Source organism: Notechis scutatus, chromosome Z (genome assembly GCF_049901735.1).
Source record: "Notechis scutatus isolate UNSWTSFEM ecotype Mainland chromosome Z, rNotScu1.2, whole genome shotgun sequence".
Classification (NCBI taxonomy): domain Eukaryota; kingdom Metazoa; phylum Chordata; class Lepidosauria; order Squamata; family Elapidae; genus Notechis; species Notechis scutatus.
Genome location: NC_142025.1, coordinates 125,724,278 through 125,746,659, shown reverse-complemented (window position 1 = coordinate 125,746,659; position 22,382 = coordinate 125,724,278). Strand labels below are relative to the sequence as shown.

The 22,382-nt window shown below is 42.5% G+C and overlaps 1 protein-coding gene across 1 annotated transcript in view; it reads right to left on the bottom strand.

Moving 5' to 3' along the window:
• Window positions 1–1,905: 1,905 nt before the first annotated feature.
• Window positions 1,906–22,382, bottom strand: part of SLC39A2 (solute carrier family 39 member 2) — a 31,796-nt gene continuing 11,319 nt past the window's right edge. Inside the window, exons 2-4 of the mRNA XM_026688093.2 lie at window positions 17,601–17,731; window positions 16,639–16,695; window positions 1,906–3,459 (exon numbers count right to left, since the gene is read on the bottom strand). Of these exons, the coding sequence (XP_026543878.1) occupies window positions 2,863–3,459; window positions 16,639–16,695; window positions 17,601–17,731 (785 nt within the window). The 3' untranslated portion in view covers window positions 1,906–2,862. The remainder of the gene's footprint in view (window positions 3,460–16,638; window positions 16,696–17,600; window positions 17,732–22,382) is intronic.

Below are 22,382 nucleotides of genomic sequence, written 5' to 3'. Positions count from 1 at the left end.
TCCTGACTTGCTACTGTTTTTAGCTTGTGCTAAATAGGAAATACGAAATGCCTTTACAAAGTGTAACTAGCTATTTTCTGCCCAGTAATCTTTCTCTAGCTTTGATACCTCCAAAGACTAAGAAATGCAACATAGTGGTTTTCTTAATTATAGGGCAAAATAATAACTTTCCCTCAAGTTCCCTAGTCCCTGAAGATCTAGAGAAATTATGTTTTTTGCAAAATCTGAACATGGCCAAAGCAAGGTTAGAGTCCTATGAGATAACTTGTTCCTCTTCCTCCTCCTTCCAGAAAAGATTCCAGAAATTTAGCATTTGGGAAGTAGATTACCATCACTGATCTAATCTAACCCACATTTCAATGCCAATTACCTACCCATTTTTTTTGTGTCAGCCCAGTTTTCCTTTCTATCTGGAACTTTTTAAATATTATTCCTCTCTTCCGATTCATTTCCTTTCATTCCTTGTTTTGTTATCGTTATATTTTTAAGAAATTTCCCTTTACTTTTACATCATTTAGAATTCATAGAATTTTAGTTATTTTATAATAATAAAAACTGGGCACCTATAAGTAAACAGCACTTCAAATAGGTACAAAACTGAGATTGTAAGGCATATGTGAATAATTTAGTATTCCCATTTAAATTACAAAGTTCCCAAAGTTCCTGGTCTATTGCTCACAGCTCCTGACTGCTGCTGACTGCTGCAACCGTTAGCGATGTAGAAGACGTGCATATTTTTAAAAGATGGATTGAGATAGGTTTGACATACAAATGCTATGATGGTGACATGAAACTGCTGGATGAGATCATTTGCTGCCATGGGACAAAACATCAACATGATGATACTCAGCTGTAAACCTCTGTCCCAGTCCCAATTCTGCTCTGTTCTGCATCAACCAAGCCATATTTAAATAGCCTAGTCTCAAGTGAGTTAAGTGATGCTGCAACTACTCTTCCTCAATGCCTGAGACTTTTGAGGTCTGGATGGGGAGCAATAAATTAAAACTTAAAACTGACAAGCCAGAATGACTTTGGGTCTGGGCTCCTTGATTCTTGCAGAATTACTATCTTTAATCATGGTTGGCATTGCACTGTCCTAGACAGATCAAGTGTGTAATCTGGAGGTTCTCCTGGACGTGCAGCTTTTGCTCAAAAAGCAAGTGGCAGTCATGACCAGGAGAGCCTTTGCACAATTGTGTGTTGTGCATCAGTTATGCCCGTTCATGGACCAATGGGCCCTTGTCACAGTTACCCATGTCTTGGTCAGCTCTGGTCTGGACTATTACAATGCATTCTACATGGGGCTATTCTTGAAGAGCATCTTGAAGCTTCAGTTGTCTTAAAATACAACGGCCCAAATGGTTACAAACTCCCTTGCTTTTGAATATCATTACCCCAGAGGTAAGATTCACCTCCATCTTGTTGCTTTTCTGCTAATACTTGAAGACATGGTTTTGTCAGTGGGCCTGGTACCCCATTTTGAGGCTAATCAAGGGGCTTAGTTGAATCTTTTGTTACTGCCATGGGATAGGCAGTTGCACACCACCCAAAGTCATGGTATGTGCATTGGGTGGCTATATAAAATTGTTTAATAAATAAATGGTGAAGGATTAGATTCAGTGTTTGACAAATTGATAGTATTCTATCCTGAACTGTGAAAGACTGCTGCTATCAGATTATAACTGCTTGTTTTACTAAGAGTGACCTTATATCAAACCATTGTCACTCATTAAAACCATACTGTTGTAGATGTAGATATGATGAGTGACAGGGTGCTTACTTGGTGCTGATTGACAATACATGGCCAGCTAAAATAAAAGAAGGAATGGAAGGATGGGGGTCCATATGGCAAACTAAGGTTTATTGGACAGAAGAAACATTATTTCTTCCAAAGTTTGGGAAGGCTGAATATTCTTTATGATAACAATGCCAGCCCACATAATAAAATTTATACATTAGTGTTTGAAGTTGTCAGTTGCATCAGTTCTTTTCCTAGTAGTATAGTATCCTAGATGGGTGTGTAAGATATATAGTAAGATGTTTTGTTTGGAAGAGGGACATCCACACGGCTATGTCCTTATGTTTAATTACAGATGAATATTTGTTTTGTTACCAGAATATGTTTTTGTGTTATTTTTCAAAGTATATTGAATTAACATTTTACCTCTCCTTTCCTCAATCCAGATATAATGGCCTGAGTTCTCTTTATTTGACTTCCTAAAAAAGGAAGAGGCCATTCAACTTGTTACTTACATTCCATCCCCAACCCTTAAAGATTTTTTTGAGCCAAGTCATGGACTTAGCAATAAGAAGATGGTAGTTACTGACTTCTTTGCAGAGATGTTCTCAGGAATCAATGTTTCTCAGAATTATGATAGTTGTAGCTATGCCCCTTTCGTGTTTCCATCCAGCACATGTAGATAAAGGTGGGCTTGTGTTGAGACAACACAACACAATGTTTTCATTGTTGACCTCCACTGCAGAACACTCTATTTCTTCCATTATGTTTTTGTTGTTAACTTTTATTTTAATCTATAGTCTTCCATTTTATGGAGGACAAGAAATTGAGAAAACTGAATTATAGCCTTCCAGTACCTCCAGAAGTGAAAATGAGTCTATTTGATGTCTTCATCTGTCAACTGTTTTTATCTAGATCACTTAGTTTACTCTTGAACTTCCTTGAAGTCTTGTTATAGGTTTCTCCTCTTGCTACATTTTTGTCGTGGCACTTAAGGCAAGTATAATAGCATATGCAACATGGATAGACACAAAATGCCAGAGAAGACAAACAGGAATGGGTCCATGTATCGAAGATGGCTGATGGGAGGCAGATTTCCCAGGTTACTTGGCATGAGCAATGTTTCATGCCCAAATGGCAATGACAGCCATGATAGAGAAGCCTAGGCTGATGAAAAGGAACTTGGTGAAAGGGCTTTCATGCGAAGCCAGCTCGTAAGGAAGAATTTCCAGGAATGTGATGTAGAGGAAAGTTCCTGCTGACACCCCTTCAAGGACAGCTTGAGCCAAACCGCTTCCATCCCCATTGGAAAGAGACACACCGATGCCTATGCTGATACCAATTGGAGACATCAGAACAAAGACCACCAGGTAAAGTATCCTCCATTGGAGCTTGGTGCTACTCTGCACTAGCTTCAAAGACAAGCTGAAGCTCATGATGGCTTTGTGGATGAGCACGGCCAGGCAAAGTTGGATGGTGTCTGTAGTCTCCTTTTGCACACCAATGGCAAGTCCTTCAAAGACCGAATGAAAGGACAGCGACAGGAATAGTATAAATGCCCGGAAGGAACTGTGAGAAGGTGGGGGCTCCTTGTGTTCCTCATGATTTTCCTGGTTGCCATGCGAATGAACAGCTTGGGGGCAACAGTGGAGTACCACGCTTTCGATAAAAAACACCAGGAAGAAGCCCAATGAAATTATGAGCTCTCCATATGGGTACCGCTGTAAAGGGAGAAAGGGAAGAGAGTGCGGAGAGAAAGAGAGAGAGAGAGAGAATGAATTTGAAACATAATCATTATTAATTAAGGCACTCATCATTGTACAATGTATTAATTCAGGTTGAATCTCCTCTTTCTCCCATTAGCACATTCTTACTTTTCTTACAACAGTCTGTGGAGTTCATGAAACTGAGGAAGAAAGATCCATTCAAGGAGTTTGCCTGGCTAGGGGTGAACCTGGGTCTAAACTATCTAAAATAATCATAGAGTTGGAAGGGATCTTAAAGGTCTTCTAATCCATCAGTTTGCTCAAGGCTGGAGGTCTTATAATATCCAAGTCTATTTTTGTAAGCCTTCAGTGATGTAAGCCACAGTTGCAGGAAGCAAGCTAGGGAGCCTCGGTAGCGCAGTGGTTAGAGTGCAGTACTGCAAGCTACTCCTACTGCAATTTGACAGATCAAATCCCACCAGGCTCAAGGTTGACTCAGCCTTCCATTCTTCTGAGGTGGGTAAAATGAGGTCCCAGATTGTTGGGGGCAATAGGTTGACTCTGTAAACTTTGAGAGGGCTGGAAAGCACTAGAAAGTGGTATATAAATCTAAGTGCTATTGCTATAGCTAACTACTGCCAGGAGTTTGATCCTGAGCGGCTCAAGGTTGACTCAGCCTTCCATCCTTCCGAGGTGGGTAAAATGAGGACCCAGATTGTTGGAGGCAATAGGTTGACTCTGTAAACCGCTTTGAGAGGGCTAGAAAGCACTAGAAAGTGGTATATAAGTCTAAGTGCTATTGCTATTAATTGCTCTCGCTTTCAGAAAATGTCTCTTTACTTCTAGGTTGTAGCTCTCTTCCCACCCCCCATTGTTCTCCCCCTGGTACCCTAGAGAGTAACATAACAGAATCTAACAAATAATTTGGAAAAAACCTTGGGAGGTGTTCATGTCCAGCCTCCTGCTCAATCAGAAGACATGTGGCTGTCCAATCTCTTATTAAAAACCTCCACTGATGGAGCATCAGCAACCTCTGAAGGCAAGCCATGTCACTGGTCATCCCAAAGGTGCTTTTTCAAGAGGCAACTGGACTTTCTTTTCTGTGTTGTAGATTGGAGATCAATGATGATGTTCAATGAATACAGGTGATATTGTATCTCTCAACAGAGGGAGAGGGATAGGACATCATCTATGTCCAGTTTACAATACAGTCCTTTCAACAGTTCCAAAAAAGCTTCACATCCATTGCACCACTCAGGTGACTCTGATGACACAGGTAACCCTCCAAGTCAGAGGTGGTATCCAGCAGGTTCTGACCAGTTCTGGAGCACCAGTAGTGGAAATTTGAATAGTTAGGGGAACTGGCAAATACCACCTCAGACTGGCCCTGCCCCCATCTATTCTCTGCTTCCCGAGTTCCAGCTGATTGGCTGGGTCTTCTTTGGTTGCCCTGCACAGGAGAACGGAGCTGGAAGGCAGGTTAGTGGGGTGTGGAGCAGAAGTAGTGTTCAGCAGTTTCTGACTGGTTCTGGAGAACCAGTAGCGGAAATTTTGAGTAGTTTGGAGAACCAGCAAATACCACCTCTGACTGGCCCTGCCCCCATCTATTCTCTGCCTCCCGAGTCCCGGCTGATCGGCTGGGTCTTCTTTGGTTGCCCTGAACCGGAGAATGGAGCTGGAAAGCAGGTTAGTGGGGTGAGGAGGGAATGGGGATTTTGCAGTAACCTTCCCATGGAGTGGGGTGGGAATCAGAGGTGGTATTCAGCAGGTTCTGACCAGTTCTGGAGAACCATTAGCGGAAATTTTGTGTAGTTCGGAGAACCGGCAAATATCACCTCTGACTGGAGATTTTACAGTATCTTTCCCCTGCCATGCCCACCAAGCCACACCCACAGAGCTGGTACTAACAAAATTTGAATCCTACCACTGCTCCAAGTGCTTCAATGACCTTCTAAAAGGATGCAAATGACCAGCTTTCTGCAAGGAGTATAAATCCTTCTATTCCAGTCAGAGCTGAAGATGCTTCTTGGATGAGAAGCAAAACGTCTTCAAAGAAAAACCAGAAAAGTCCAGTTGCCTCTTGAAAAAGCACCTTTGGGACAACCTGAGAATTTTCATAGACATTTTACAGGTTAATTGTTTTCAGTGTTAGGAGTCAGTCTCCTCTTCTTTGTGACAGTCCCTCAAGTACTAGGAGGCTATCATGTCCCCCCTCATCCTTCTCTTAAAAACATGAGTTCTTCAGAACTCTAACCAAAAATTGGGGTGTTGGAAAGAAGAAAGAAATCTAGCTGGAGGTTGAAACAATTTGGTTGGATATTGGAAGTCCTCTGTTCCAAGTCAAAGGCAAGCTGACTGAATGCAAGCTGCTTTTGAACACAAGCTGCTGAATGGGGACCTGTATTACATATGACACTCAGTTGTGAAAGAAACAGCAGCTCCCCTCAACACTGAATAGAGGCATCCATGACTATCTCTGACCAACAGTGATGCACACTGGCACCTTGGCCTGGACGACCAAATGGACAAAACGTTAGTCATTACTACCACCAAGCTACTGTAATTTGGACTTTAGGCTGGTCGGATCCATCCAGAGAGACCCACGAATGTCCATTGTTGAATGGAGTCTTGAATCTGGATTTTGCTGGCCCCATAACCAGAGGTGGTATTCAGCAGGTTCTGAGCAGTTCTGGAGAACCAGTAGCAGAAATGTTGAGTAGTTCAGAGAACCAGCAAATCCCACCTCTGACTGGTCCCGCCCCCATCTATTCTTTGCCTCCCGAGTCCCAGCTGATCTCTTTGTCTTCTTTTGTTGCCCTGCACAGGAGACTGGAGCTGGAAAGCAGGTTAGTGGGGTGGGGAGGGAATGGGATTTTGCAGTACCCTTCCTCTGCCATGCCCACCAAGCCATGCCACGCCCACCAAGCCACAGCCACAGAACTGGAAATTTTTTTTTTTAATCCCACCACTGCCCATAACTATGTTCCATTTGCTCCAAGGATCCAAGACTAGGAAGACTTATTTATTCATGATCAACTATAGTTTTATCCCTACATTGGAAAATCTGGATAATTACCCCCATTTTACCTATGCGACTTTTCAAAGGTCACTCATCAGTCTGCATGACTAAACAGTTGTTAAGGTGCACAAAAGTTTTCAAATCCTTCAAAATTAACAGGCAAATGTTTGTTGTTACATTTTTTTCAGAGTCCCCCTCCCAAACTAAAAAAATCTTATATTTAGCAGTTGTTTCAGCTATTAACTTTCATACTTTTAATTCCAACTCAACTTCTGTGGACCTCATCCCATATTTAAGAGGTTCCTAAGGTCCCTAGTGTGTAAGTGCACTAATGTGCCTAGAACCCGTCACATTTTTTTTTATTATGCTTGTTCGAATTTGTAATTTTTGTTTGGTAAATAAATATATTTTAAAGTGCTTTTACTTATTCTGTAGAATTGGTGTGTGGCAATACTAGGGTTGGGCCAGCAGGTGGCAGTGAAGGATTACTCAACAGAAACTCTTCCTTTACAGATAATAATTTCCTACTCTCTTCTGTTATCAACATTTCTACTGGGAACAAAGGAAAGATCTCTCACATAGTACAGAAAGGCATTTTAAAAAAGGTACATCAACATTTCCAAGAATGCAATCTTGGAAGAGCCATGTGCACCCATTTCCCACAGAAAAAAAAAATCACCCAGGGAGCCACAAAACCTGGGTGGGTGTGGCCAACTCAACATCACTCACTCCCACCCAGTCACATGACCCCTTAGACATGCCTATCCAGCTGGTCATTAGGGCAGAGAACCGGTTGTTAAAAAACACCGGGAACCACAACCCCCCTCCATCTCTCTCTGTATCTGTCTTTCTCTCTCTCCCCCTCCCCCTATCATCCTCTCTCCCTCTTCCTCTCCCATTCTGTATCTCTCTCTCCCCCTCTCTGTATCTCTCTCCCAGTCTCTTTCCCCCTCACCCTATCTTCCCCTCTCTCTTCCCCCTACCCGTCTCTCCACCTCACTCTATCTTCCCCCCTCTCCCTCTCTGTCTCTCTCTCTCTCTGTGTATCACTCTCTCCCCCTCTCCATATCTTCCCTCTTTCCCACTCTCTCTCTTTGTATCTCTCTCCCATTCTCCCTCTTTATCTTCCCCTCTCCCCCTCCCACTCTCTGTATCTCTGTCTGTCTGTCTGTCTCTCTCTCTCTCTGTGTGTGTGTGTGTATCTCTGTATCTCTCTCTCTCTTTCGGGCTTAGTCTCTTGTGGAATCCCATCACCTCAGGTTCTGTGCAACCTCATTTGAAAAAACCCTGCCCTTGTTTGCATTCCTGCTCCAGTAATGCTAACTATATTGCTCCGAGCATGGTCGTTATATGGGGGAAAGATGCCTCATTGAAGACTGCTGCTAGGTGGTGAGAAATCTGCATTAAATCTGCTCAGCCAAAGGCATGCGCAGAGCAGGTGGCCATTCACTTGAGGAGGGTCTCCCCACTCGTGCATTGCCACAGCCATCCAGGGGGTCGCAAAAGGAGGGGAAAGAGTAGGAGGAGAGTCACCCAAAGGAAAGCCTCCACTGTGGCTTGCGCTTGTTCCTCAGCCAGCCTGGATTTCCAAAAAGTTGCCAAAAAGAAAGAAAAGGAGTAGCGAAGAGCCTGAAGGAGAGCTCGCCAGCTTGGCCCAGCTTCGGTTTTCTGAGAGAGAGAAGAGACACACACACAGAGAGAGAAATAAACAACACACATACACACACACACACGGACATAGACACACACACACACACACACACAGAGGGGGAGACGAGCGCCTCTGGTGAGGGAGCCCTGGCTTTTTCTGAGCCTGACCCCCCAGGTGGACATGTGAGGTTCGGAGGGCAAGACCCCTTTTCCTGCTTCCCTGAGCTTCTTAAATCCTCAGCTGGGCGCTGAGGGCCTGTCCCCCTTTCTGTCATCCCCTCCTCCCAGAGCCCATTCTCATCCCACTAGCCCTCATATTAGTGAGGCCAGTGTCGGTCACAGCTGGGTCGGGCCAGTGTCTCAGGGTGGAGAGCAGGTTGCATGTCTTCCCAAGTGACTGAGGCACACCCAGCACCAACAAGGGCTGAAAGAAGCTCCAGCAAAAGTGAGGCGCCGGAGAATCAGTCCTGGCTGCTTCTCCATCCCCAGCCGTTGGCTTTACCTTCTCAGGCCAGGTGAGGAGTGACTGGGAGGGGAGGGCAAGGGGCGGAGCCAGCTAATGATGGGATAGGGAGCCATAGCAGAGGGCCCAAAGAGCCACATGCAGCTCTGGAGCCATGGGTTGCCGACAACTGGTTTAAAGGATGTGTGTGTTTGTATGTGTTTGAAGCAAATTTTAATCTTGCTTTTTTATTCCCTGTGGAACAAGAATGAAAAAACATAACGTGCGGTTTTTCTAACACTCATTTGTTATCTCAATAGTCCTATGAGCTAGGTGAGGTTGAGAAGTCTCCCAGTTTCCTAGATCTCAAATCTGATCTCACTGGTCTTGGACTGACGTGAATCAGTATACTTGCCTCTCAAAGGTGTAACCTATTGTCTTGATGCCAGAAACCAAGTTCTGAAGAAAAACTTGAGAAGGGACAAGCCAGTTGTGATAAAAGAAAGTCTTTTTTACTTAGTTCAGCCGCAGAATAATGGTCTTTATAAAGGAAAGGACGTCATTCTGCTTTCAGGGGAAAAACAAAACTCTGGAAATAAGGAAAGTTCAGTTCCTGCTCATGTTTACATGCCCCTCCCTCTTTTTGTCCCATTCTTCCTCCCATGTTAGCCTCATTTCTCAAATTTTTTTGGCTGATTCCTGGTCATTGAAATGGGTTCTCTTCCCTGGGTTTGCCTCTTTCCCTCCTGTTATCTGTCAGAATAAACAAGAAAAGAGGAAAGAGTTCCGTGGCTCATGTGACTAGAATGTTTGGTTGATAATTAGCAAGCTCCTCCCTCTCTCCATTCAAGACCCAAGTGCTACTCCGTTATTCACTCCAGCTCCTGCCCACCTAGCAGTTCCGAAGAGAGTGACTGCAAGTAGCAATAACACTTAAGATTTATATACCACTTCACTTGAGACTTTCAAGAAGAGATTGGACTGCCATTTGTCAGAAATGGTGTAGGGTCTCCTGCTTGGGTGGGGGGTTTGGACTAGATGACCTACAAAGTCCCTTCCAACTCTGATGATCTGTTACAGTGCTTTACAGCCCTCTCTAAGCGGTTTACAGAGTCAACCCATTGCCCCCAACAATCTGGGTCTTCATTTTACCGACCTTGGAAAGATGGAAGGCTGAGTCAATCTTGAGCTGGTCAGCCCTGAATCAGGCATACCCTGGGGAACTATGATGTCACCAGTTGATTATTTCAACCTGGAAGTGCCTTAGGAGCTTCTGACACGAAAGCAAGCAAGCAAGCAAGCAGGAAGTATAGCTAATGTTGAGGAATGCTGGGAACTGTAGTTCAGCAACACCTGAAAGACCACCAGTTACCTTCTCATGATCTATGGATAGGGTATCATTGAGTCAAAAATCCCACAGTTTGTGAAGGATTACACATTTGTTGGTTCCTAAATCACTTAAATACCATGTGAACACATTAACTTACAGTTTTTACTACTCTAGCCCAACCCATTGCACACTGACAAAGTTCTTACTAAGTGGTGAATTCTGGAGATTGAAGTCCAATGACGTAGTGGAATCTGGAGATGAAGCGAATCTGGGAGGAGTGAAAAGACTAACTAGCTTGGGATTATTAAGGGAAAAGAGGTGATGGAAAGCAAATCCTCCCTAAAGCTTGCAGTACTTATCTAGTAGTTTCTGTCACAAATGCATCAGTTTGGAAAGATTCCTCTCAATAGGTGAGCAGCAATAGACTTGTCCTTCTAATCAACTGTGCAGTGGTTAGAATGCAGTATTGCAGGTTAACTCTGCCCACGGTCTGGAGTTCAATCCTGACTGGCTCAAGGTTGACTCACAGTTTTTATCTTTCTGAGGTCAGTAAAACGAGGACCCAGATTGTTGGGGGCAATAGGGTAACATTGGAAACCAATTAGAGGATGCTATAAAGCACACTATGGAATGGTATGAGCTGCGGTGGTGCAGTTGTTAGAGTGCAGTACTGCAGGCTACTTCTGCTGACTGCCAATTGCCTGCAATTTGGCAGTTCAAATCTCACCAAGATTGACTTAGCCTTCCATCCTTCCAAGGTCAGTAAAATGAGGACCCTGATTGTTGGGGGCAATATGCTGACTCTGTAAACTGCTTAAAGAGGCCTGTAAAGCGGTCGCTTCCGGTTTGCGAGGCTTCGACAGCGGCAGGGATTTGCGATCCAGCGCGATCCCTGCCGAGCTCACTCCAAGGTTCCCCGATCCGTTTGGATCTGGGGATATAGCTGCCCTGCAGGGGCAGCTGAAGACAGGGGATCTGGAAGGGGGCAAGGGGTGTCGCAGCCAGCAAAACCCCCTTTTCCCGAGGCGGAGGAGCGGCGGTCAGCAATGGCCGCCATGAAGAAACCTGCAAACGGATAAGATTGTGCAGAAGGAAGAAAATCGGAGAAATTGTGAGAGTTGTTTCTGGACCGGGATAAAGTTGTCAAGGGATAAGAAAGTTTCCTGGGGCTTGAAAATTGTTACGGAGAAGTTGCTACATTGTTTCCAGAGAGAGTTACAAGCGGCGCACAGAATTCTAAAAGGGAAAGTTTTTTTTTTCTTCACTCTCCTTCCTAACGTGACAGCGGATGGAATAACAAGAGAAATCTGAAAATCTAGGTAATTAAATACTGAAGAGATAAGGATTTCTGAATGATTTTTTTTTTAAAAAGACTTTAAAAATTTTTTTTTTTGCTGTGAGTGGGAAGGGAGAGGGAAAAATTGGATTAGAATTTGAAAATAAGGAGAAGACTGCCTGGATTTTTAAAGAGCTATAAATACTAACAAGGCTTCTGAAAGATATATATTAAATGGAACTTTGTGATCAAACTCCAATCCCAGAAAGAGAAAGTGAAGGAGAAAGTGCTTAAAAGAATTAACCTACTTGGATTGCTTGGTGATTTTACTACTTTTGAGAATTATCTCTGATTAAAAGCACTTGGGTGGTGGCTTGGGAAAACTTTTTCTCTTTATAGTGGCATTACTTGTGGACAGATTGAAACTTTTATATCAAAAATATGAGAAAGAAAAGCAAGAAGGCAGGATGTTTTTGATACTTTTTCAGTATTTAGAAATGGCGGTCTACACTTATGTAAAATTGAATGGACAACAGGACGACTGGGACAAAGAAGAAGCCATTTTTGATGAACAAGTGACTTTGGCTGGGGAAGAAAAGGAGAAAGAGAAAAAGGAAAAAGAGACTTTAAGACCTATAAAAGCAATCAAAAAAGAGAAAAACAAGATGAAAAAGAGATATTATGTTAGAAGACAACAGAAAGGAGGAAAGCAGAGAAAAAGGGAGGTGGAGAGGCAAAGGGGTAAAGAGGACAGAAAGAAGAATAAGCAAGGGAGAAAGGGGACGAGAAGCCTCAATAGTAGAGAGCAAGATGTAAAGAAACAAAAGTTTTTTAGAGATAATGGGTAAGCTTTATTGATAAAGGGATTCTAGAGGTACATAAGATTGTTTTTTATATTTGTATTTAGAAATAACTTTAGAAAGTTGGAAATAATGTGCAATTTAAAGTGTGATAAAATGTTTAATATAACTTAGTGAAACTTGTCTTAAGAAAAGGGGAACATTTTATGAAATAAGGATTTGAGATATGATGTGGGGGGTGGTGGAAATAATTGTGGAAAATATAAGTATTCCCAAAAGGCATGTTATTTAATTGAAATGGATAAAATGGTTAAGATATAAAGGAGTTGGAGAGAAAGATATAAATGAATGTCAATATTAATTAGATTGTGTTATTTCAGTGGAAATTTTTTTTTTTTGAAAGGAGAGATTTGAAGTAGGAGAAGCAGGAATACCTTAATGAAATAATGATTTAAAATATGTGACGTGGGGGGGGAATAATTATGGAAAGTAGGTGCTCCCACAAAAGTATGTTAATTAATTGAAAAGTAATGTGCTAAGTGTTTATGATATAAAATAATATGAATATTAATGAATAGATTAGTATTGGTATTGATAATATTGTATAATTTTAGAATGTACCAAATAAAATCCCAATGTAAGTTAGGTATTTTATATTAAGTATTATAAATGTAGGGGAAAGAGGTAAAGGCGTCATACTCCAATTAGGAGAAGCTTTTTTTTTTAAAGAAGAAAGATAAATCGATAGCTGGAAATAAACAGACAAAGAATAATAAATATTATGATTTGAATTGAGATGAGATAAATAAAATAAAATTAAGAGAATCTAAGAGAGAAAAGCTATATAAAAAATTGAAAATGGTAATATTGATATGGAATGGCATATAAAATGAATATGAATTTGAGTTGGTGTCTGTACAAAGAGTCTTGACCGGGATTAAGCAACTTTCAGAAAAGATGTTTTTTTATGTTTATATGTTTTGTGTTCTTATGTGTTTATGTTTGAATGAGTTAATAAAACCTTGGAGAAAGGTTAGAAAAGGACAATGGAGAGAAAGATAGAAGAAAATAAAGCAAGTTAGAAAGGGAAAATATGTGATTGTAAGGAAATGTGTTAATGTTGTAAAACTTTCAAATAATTTTAGAAATTTTTAGAAAAAAGGTTTTATGTTTATCTTGTATGTTTTGTATGCTTTTAAAAATTAATAAAATTTGTTTAAAAAAAAAAGAGGTCTGTAAAGCATTATAAAGTGGTATATAAGTCTAAGTGCTATTGCTATATAAGTCTAAATTTGATTGTTATTGCTATTAACTACCTGCGTTATCCTGGTTCTTTGCATCTGCAAATGTTCTAGGAAGTAAACTAGATTTGAGGGAGGAGTTTCTTTTGCCAAATCATCCCTGTAGCCAAGATTGTTGTTTTAAAACCAACTTCTGCTTTAAAGGCTTTGTAATGCTTCAGATATGACTGTTGGGCATGTATTGTATTTTGGAATGTATCTTTTAGTGTGTTTTGAAAGCAGCCATGTTTTTTTCATAATTACTGCATGATGCTGATAAAGTATCATTAATTTAATGAGGATCTGGTGAATGAAACATATATATGCCAGCATACTTGGAAACAACTTTTCAAATTTAAATCCAAAGTACTACATCGCCCTAAGTGCGATTGTTCAAAATTTATGTATGTCAATTTACTTGTCTTTGTTTTAAAGCTTGGTTTTTAAAAAGTGTTCCAGAAAAATGACAACAAACAAATTTAAAAAAAGAAGATTAAAACTCAAACAGGACAGCAAATCAAAAACACTTCTTTTTCTACTTACATGGTAAGTTATCATACCAGCTAGAGCAGTGAGATAAAAGCCATGATTAGAAGAGCTTTAAGACAAGTTATAACAAATCATTTAAAGTTGTCTAATCTAATAAAAAAAATCAAAGGTAGGTATTGCTATTTTTGGAAGCTCTAAAACCAAGTGGAAGCTTGAGCTTGTGAGATTAAGTAATTGAAAATATTGCAAAATGGGAAACCAATACAAAATTTAATCTTCAGTGATCCACACCCATTCTGTTACGAATTGGAACATTCGGGCCAACTATTGGAGTTGGTGGTTATACTTTAAGTAGAATGATATAAAATATGATTTGCAAAGGTAACAGTCAAGGAATTTATTTCTCTCTAGCCTGGTGTTTCTCAGCCTTGGCAACTTTAAAAAGCTTTGCTGGTTGGGGAATTTTAGGAGTTGAAGTCCATGTATCTTAAAAGGACAAGATTGGGAGACATTGCTCTACCCAACTATGTAGCAGCACTTAGCAGATCTCCAACAGCTAAAGAGGAACAGGCCTGGTTAGTTGTTGAAAAAAAAGGAATTCAAGGAATTCAAGACTAAACTGGGAGGTAAAAAAATCAAATGAAACACCCACTATGACAGGGTGGGCAAACTTTTTGGCTCGGGGGCCGCATTGACTTTTAAAATTTGACAGGCGGGCCGGGTCAGTACAGGATTTTTGGGAATCGCCCCCCTTCTCCTCCTTCCCCTCCCCTCGGAGGCCGCCTGAGTCAGGAGTTGTTGCCTCGGGAAGGGAAAGGCAAAAGGAAGAGCCGCGGCGGTGCTTTGCAACAGAACAGCGGCACCGGAGGCTCAGGCTCAGCGGCTCCTGGTTTTGCCTTTTCCTTCCCAAGGCAACGCGGGACTGGAGCCGCACGGAGCTGCGCCGGCGGTAGCAACTCCTGACAGCCCCAGCCGGACACCTGAGCGGAGCCGGGCGAAACTGCCTGTTGCTGCTGCCGGAGCACCACGGGTCGCCTCCTCCAAGCAGCCCGCCCGCCCGCCGGGCTTCCCCTCTGCCACGCAGCTCGGGGCCAGGCGCGGCGCCCGTGAGTTAAAGGAAGCCGAAAGTTGCTGGGAAGTTGCTCGGGTGCTGGGAGCAGGCTTTTAAAGTGCCGCCCGAGCAAAGTTTAAGCAGCCCGCCTGCCCGCCAGGCGGAACCCTTCCTGCTCCTCGGCGGGAAGACGCTCCAGCCTGCAAACTTTGCCTTTTCAAAGTTTAAGCCTGGAAGCCCCAGAAGCCCAAGCAACTTCCCAGCAACTTTCGGCTTCCTTTTAACTGCAGGCGCTCGTGCCTGGCGGAGGAAGCCGGAGCCTCCTCCAAGCAGTCCGCCCGCCCGCCCGCCGGGCTTCCCCTCCACCGCGCGGCTTGGGGCCAGGCGCGAGCGCCCGTGAGTTAAAAGGAAGTCAGAAAGTTGCTGGGAAGTTGCTCGGGTTTCCGGAGCTTCAGGGCTTTGCAAAGGCAAAGTTTGCAGGCGGAAGCGTCTTCCCGCCGAGGAGCGGAAGGTTCCGCCCGGCGGTGGGGTGGGCTGCTTGGAGCGAGCTGCCATGCGGCTCGGGCGGCGCGGCGCCCGCGAGTTAAAAGTTGCTGGGAAGTTGCTCAGGTGCTGGGAGCAGGCTTTTAAAGTGCCGCCCGAGCAAAGTTTAAGCAGCCCGCCCGCCCGCCGGGCAGAACCCTTCCCGCTCCTCGGCGGGAAGACGCTCCAGCCCGCAAACTTTGCCTTTGCAAAGCCCTGGAAGCCCGAGCCCGAGGCAACTTCCCAGCAGCAACTTTCGGCTTCCTTTTAACTCGCGGCGCTCGCCTGGTGGAGGGAAGCCCGGAGCCTCCTCAAGCAGCCTGCCCACCCGCCCGCCGGCTTCCCTTCCGCCGCGTGGCTCGGGGCCAGGCGTGGCGCCCGCGAGTTAAAGGAAGCCGAAAGTTGCTGGGAAGTTGCTCGGGTGCTGGGAGCAGGCTTTTAAAGTGCCGCCCGAGCAAAGTTTAAGCCTGGAAGCCCCGGAAAACCGAGTAACTTCCAGCAACTTTCGTCTTCGTTTTAACTTGCGGGTGCTCGCGCCTCGCCCTGAGCCGCCCGGCAGCCCGCTCAAGCAGCCCGCCCCACCCGCCGGGCGAACCCTTCCCGCTCCTCGGCGGGAAGGCGCTCCAGCCTGCAAGCTTTGCCTTTGCAAAGTTTAAGCCTGGAAGTCCCGGAAAAAAAAAGGGGATCGGCGGGGACTCACCTTCGATCGCACTCGAAGGTGATTTGAACTCCCAGCCGAGGCCTTTGCAAATTTCTTTTCTTTCCTACCCTAGATCGCTCCGCACTGTTTTGCAGCTTTGGGGGCCCACGCGGCACAGGGCAATTTTTCCCCAGCGATTTTTTTTTTCAGGGGCGGGCCACATTGGACAGACCAACGGGCCGGATGTGGCCCGCGGGCCGTAGTTTGCCCACCCCTGCACTATGACCACCAATAACCCATTATTAATCCAAAAGAAAGCAATGGAAAGTCACTCTGTATTTTTGCAAGAAAGATATACAGCTATACCCCTGAGGTCACCAGGAATCATGTATAACTCAAAGAAGGCATTGCCTCCTTCTGCTGACATCATGGTCTTCAAATCTTGATCATGATGAGGACTCTGTGGAATTCAAGAATACTAGAAGTTCACAGATTCCTCCTCACGATGAAAGTTTGAGGACCATGATGTCAGGACTTCTTTGAGTCAAACGTGATTTCAAACTCCAATTTCAATCATCCCTGGAAGGGTCAATGGAAGTTGGAACCCAACATCTGGAAGATTACAGGTAAACTCTTCCGGTTAGTAAGTGCCAAGATGAAGGGAAAGCAAAGTTCTTAAACAATGGGACTCTTACCTCTGAATCATTATCAATGTCCATGTAGGTGCTATTTTCTTTATGTCTGGCACTCTCCTAGAAAAAACATAACACCAGAGTTTTGGACACAAGACCTGTATTCAGTAAAATCTACTGCAGAAATGAAATGAAAGTATCAATTTGAAGGTGATGCATCTCCATGTTCTGAATTTGGCAGTTAAGTTAAATTGTTTCCAAACGATTTATCTTTTTGCAACATCACTGTTCATACTGACTTTTAAGAATCAGCTGCAAAAGGCATCTTCCTTTTAGATAGATACACTTTGTCAGATGCAGGTGAGAAGATATGCATACACATGAAGGTAGAAGAAAATCAAATTTTCTTACTATCTTAACAAAGACAGTCTTAAGTTACTTGTCTTACCAGATAAGATTATTGCTAACTCTGGTCCCGAATTGCTTGCAGTAATTATCAACAATTAGTTAGGAGGTTGATTCGGTCAAAGGAGGATTTGACCAATTTTTCTAGCATCATCTATATTTAGTTCACTATCATTATAATAATATGTTCCAAATCTCAACAGATAATAAGGTTTCAAGAGATCTTGTGTATGAAGGTTTAGTTTGTTATTGTGTTTTTTTTTTAAACTATATGGAACCTATAAATTAGGACAGGCCAGTGAACAGGAAAATCCAGACTCAATTCTTTGGGCCATTTTCAGATCAATCTACATCATAAGTTTCTTATTATGAGAGTAAGCAATAGCCAAGGAGATTATAGCATTGACTCGCAGACGGGATCAATGAAATAGCAATAACACCAGTAACTGGTAAATTAGAAGCTAGCAGAATGTTCAGAATTTTTTCCTGTCCTAAGTTTCCTGTAAGGAGACTTATTTATTTATTTCTAATAGAAAATGATGAATCATGGAACTTCGGCATTTGAAAGCACAATCCTGTTCCCAGGATGGCAAAAATGGAACTCTCAAAACAGCACTCACCATGTGCTGTCGTTTTCTTATTTCTGTTTCGATGTCTCCCAGGGCATCGGCCACCATGTGCATAATACAGGCACCCAGGAAGACCCCTGCAGCGAAGCAGCTGATAAAACTGAGGATGCGCCGATGTTTCCCTGAAAATAAATGAAAGAGAAAATGATTTTTAAGGATCATCTGCCCAGGAAAGTCTTTGTTTTGGGCTCTATATATAGTTTTATTAGTCTATTGTATAAAATACAAACAGAATTGAATAAAATACAAACTATGATCTTATAGACAACGATCTCTCATCCCTTGATTGCCAATCTCTATTCACTGGATGCAATGTAATGAAGACCATTACAACATATTTTTACTTAGAGTCAAAAGAGTCATCAAACTATATGTACCAATAACAACTCCCAAAACAAAAAAAACAAAAAAAAAAAACCCAACAGATTACCCATAACAATAAGGAAACTTCAATCCAAAAAGAGATCACTCTGGCGGAAAAACAAATCTGGTCACGTTGCCAATTTCAAAAACCAATACAAAAATTTATGCCACCAGATAAAGACTGAATGCACCAATTATCACATTAAACAAGAGGAAAACCTTCTACGCACCAATTCCACCTGTGCTTTTTACAATTTTGTAAACAACAAACTAAAGACTCAAGGTCCATCCCTCCTTGATAGGACCTGATGGTAAAGACTGCAACGATGACACCATTAAAGCCAACATCTTTAACACATTCTTCGGCTCAGTATTTGTAAACAGCAATGGATCATGCCCAGTATTTCCTAGCCGAACCACAGAAAACTACAATGATCTAATACATATCGATTTTACAGAAGACAATGTTGTAAAAGCACTGCGCAATCTAAAACCATCTCTATCTATGGGATCGAACGGAATATGTGTCTACTTCTTAAAAAAGCTATCCACTGCCATAGCAGAACCTCTAAGCATAATCTTTGAAAAATCTTTCAGGACCATCTCCTTGCCTAACCTATGGTCACACAAGCCACTGTCATCCCCATCTTCAAAAAGGGAGACCCCAGCCTAGTTGAAAATTACAGACCAATTTCTTTATGCTGCGTCACCTGTAAAGTCATGGAATCAATTATTAACCAATCCATTATCCTCCACTTAGAGACAAACAACCTACTCTCTAATAAACAATTTGGTTTCAGAAAAAAATCTATCCTGTAATCTGCAACTCTTACACTGCAAAAACATATGAACTACACAACTCGATCAGGGCAAAACAATAGACGCAATCTACATAGACTTCTGTAAAGCCTTTGATTCAGTGGTACACGACAAACTACTCCTAAAACTAAAACCTTATGGTATCTCTGGGCACCTGCATAACTGGATAGAAGCATTCCTGTCAAACAGACAACAAATGGTCAAAATTGGGAGTGTCCTATCAAATTCTGTACCTGTCAATAGTGGTGTCCCCCAAGGCAGTGTTCTAGGACCAACTCTCTTCATACTCTACATAAATGACCTCTGTGATCATATTAAGAGCAACTGCGTTCTCTTCGCTGATGATATAAAGCTGTTCAATACCACAGACAATATTGCTACCCTTCAAAAAGACCTCGACTGTGTATCAGAATGGTCAAACAAATGGCAACTTCAAATCTCAACAAATAAATGATCTGTCTTACATATTGGCAAAGAAAAATCAGAAAATAAAATACAAGCTGAATCGTCAAGACCTTATTGATGATCCAAGCTCTGTAAAGGACCTTGGAATACTCATTACTAATGATCTAAGTGCTAGAGCCCACTGTAACTACATAGCCAAAAAGGCATTAAGAGTTGTTAGGCTAATCTTACGTAGCTTTTTCTCTGGTAATATCACACTACTAACTAGAGCATACAAAACATTTGCTAGACCAATACTCGAATACAGCTCATCAGTCCGGAACCCACATTACGTATCTGATATTAGCACAGTTGAGAAAGTCTAGAAATATTTTACAAGAAGAGTTCTCCACTCCTCTACTTGTTGTAGAATACCTCATGCCACCAGACTTGAAATTCTAGACCTTGAAAACCTTGAATTACGCTGTCTTTGGTCTGATCAAAGTATGGTATATAAAATCATACATTGCAATGTCTTACCTGTCAATGAATACTTCAGCTTCAACCATAACAACACAAGAGCGCACAATAGATACAAACTCAAGGTTAACCGCACCAAACTTGATTGCAGGAAATACAACTTCAGGAACAGAGTGGTCAATGTCTGGAATACTCTACCTGACTCTGTGGTTTCTTCCCCAAACCCCAAAAACTTTAACCTTAGACTGTCTACTATTGACCTCACCTCTTTCCTAAGAATTATGCATAAGCGCACCAACGTGCCTACCATCCCTGTCCTATTGTTTCTTTTATTTTTCTTATATTTATCCATTTCATGTATTCATAACTATGTATATACTTGTGGCTATTCTGTCTCAGTATTTTTCCATAAGACAAATCCTGCTCAGCACGTATACCTCTCAGAGCAAAGTTCACCAAGCTGACAGGAAAAAGGAGCTGATAAGATTAGTTTCACAGAGGTCTGTGTCAGATAAAAGATGTGTATTCAGTAAAACATGTTTAACAGTCAAAAAGTTCGTTACTTGTATCACGTAGCCTGGTCTCAAAGATAAAGTTTGTAACTTCTTTGTCTTCCTGCAATCCCCCTCACCCTCCCTCTTTTATTCAGTACAATAAAAGAGGACAGCGCAGAGCAGGCTGGCAGCCTGAACAATCCCATCTGTCTCAGGCTCAGCCGGATAATTCCATCTGCCCTAGGCGATGTGCTGCCTCACCTAAAGAAATCTTCGTCTTGTGTTCTTTTTCTTTCCGCTTTGCAATCACTCTTGCGAGAGTCCATAATCACCCTGGATAGGGTCCTGCTTTTGCCAAACTTCGGCCCTTGCAGGCTTTCTCTGTATCTCACTCTTGCGAGGGTCCCGTTCTGAGAGGAATTCAGCAATCAAACCAGAAGATCGAAACAACAGACCGGTCGCTCGATGCGACAGCTGGGGGCTCGTCCGGGATCCCTTGATTCGTCCGGGGATCTCTTCTCGACTTTCTGGTTCCAAGGTGTGACTTCTGGCTAGAGGTGCATCGCCTTCACTCCCATTGCTACGCACCTGGCATAGGTTTCGTACGAATCACAGCTTCCAGATCCTGCGTGGAAAGGTCCTGCACAGCTCATTACCTGGGGAAAAGGTTACGCTGCTGTCCAACTTCCTGATCGAGTGCTTTGGGTTCCTGCTCGCTGTGTCAGACCTTACCATGGCAAACCTGACTCTAATTCTAATCTTTCTTCTGATATCGATACTTCCTGTCTTTTCTCAATTTAAGGCATCTCCTGATGCTATTTTTGCTTTCCTTGCTGACACTGTTACCTTTATTTTTAAAGATAATCTTCTTCCTGCATGTGATTATGTTTCCCAACACAACGGTAGTTTTCTTTCTCGTACTTCTGACATAACTATTCACTATTACTATTCTCCTTGTTTAATATTTTTAACTATACATGTTACTCCACTTACTATAGGTTCTTATTCTTGCTTAGGATTTTTTCACAATCACACTTATTTCAATCACACTGTTCTATTGCTTTCCACTTCTTCAGTGGCATCTCCTCCACTATCCTCTGCTTTACTTACATTGCCATCTCAAGCTAATTCTGAGACAACTTTTCCTGGAGATAAACTACGCTGGCATCTTCGCTGCTGCTTTCCACCCTGTGATGTCACCAAATGCATATTGCATCATTCATCTTCCTGGGTTCCTGATCGCTACAAACCACCTGTCGTGCGAAGACGTCACCTCATCCCTGATGACATCCATCGCAAGACTACAGCTCTCATTCGAGCTCGCCATCTTGGGTATCCTGCCTTCATTGCTGACAACTCCATCTCTAAGCAGTCTGCATCTCATGTTGTTCCAAGATTTGGCTATCGTCGCACTCCTCGAAGCATACAATCATCTTCTACAAATGAACATCAACCTCAAACTTACACCTGGACTATCCTTGATTTTCAAGGAAAAAATTTAAATACCACCACTAACTATACTAGATGGCCATGGTTTCCTCAGCTTTTCATGGATTTTGCTGAAATGGGAACAGGAGTAGAAAAATTTGCAGACAAAAAACTACAAGCTGATACATGGGACAAGCAAGGCTCCTGTTCTCCAGCACCTGCTGACAACTATAGACTATATTTTTGTCCTGCTCACAATACTGGTACTTCTCGTTCTGCCTGCGGTGGGGTAGTTGACAGATATTGTAAAAAATGGAGTTGTGTATCCACAGGTCATATCTGGTGGGAAGCACCTACCAAAAATGACTATATTCATATTACCCGTGCTCAAGCACATCTTCCCTGCTCTCAATGGCCTTGTTGTGGACAGAGAATAAATCCACTCAGAATCACTTTTACTGCACAAGGAAAGACAATTGCAAGAAAACAATGGATGGTTGGGTTTACTTGGGGAGGACGTCAGTGGGATGGTCAAGGAGATGAAGGGAATATTTTTACAATTCGTCTCTCGATATCCATGTCCACTTATGATGTTGGTCCCAATCCCAATTTGAAATCAAACTTTCTACAAAAACCCAATATCCAGGTGAATCCATTAGTACAGTTGGTCAATTCTTCTTACACATTGCTAGCAATTACACTTAATGATTCATCTAAAACTGATAGTTTGAAAACACTTGACAATGAAGTTAACAATACTCAAAAACAGTTAGCTTTCTCACATCTGTAATTGAATCAAAAGACC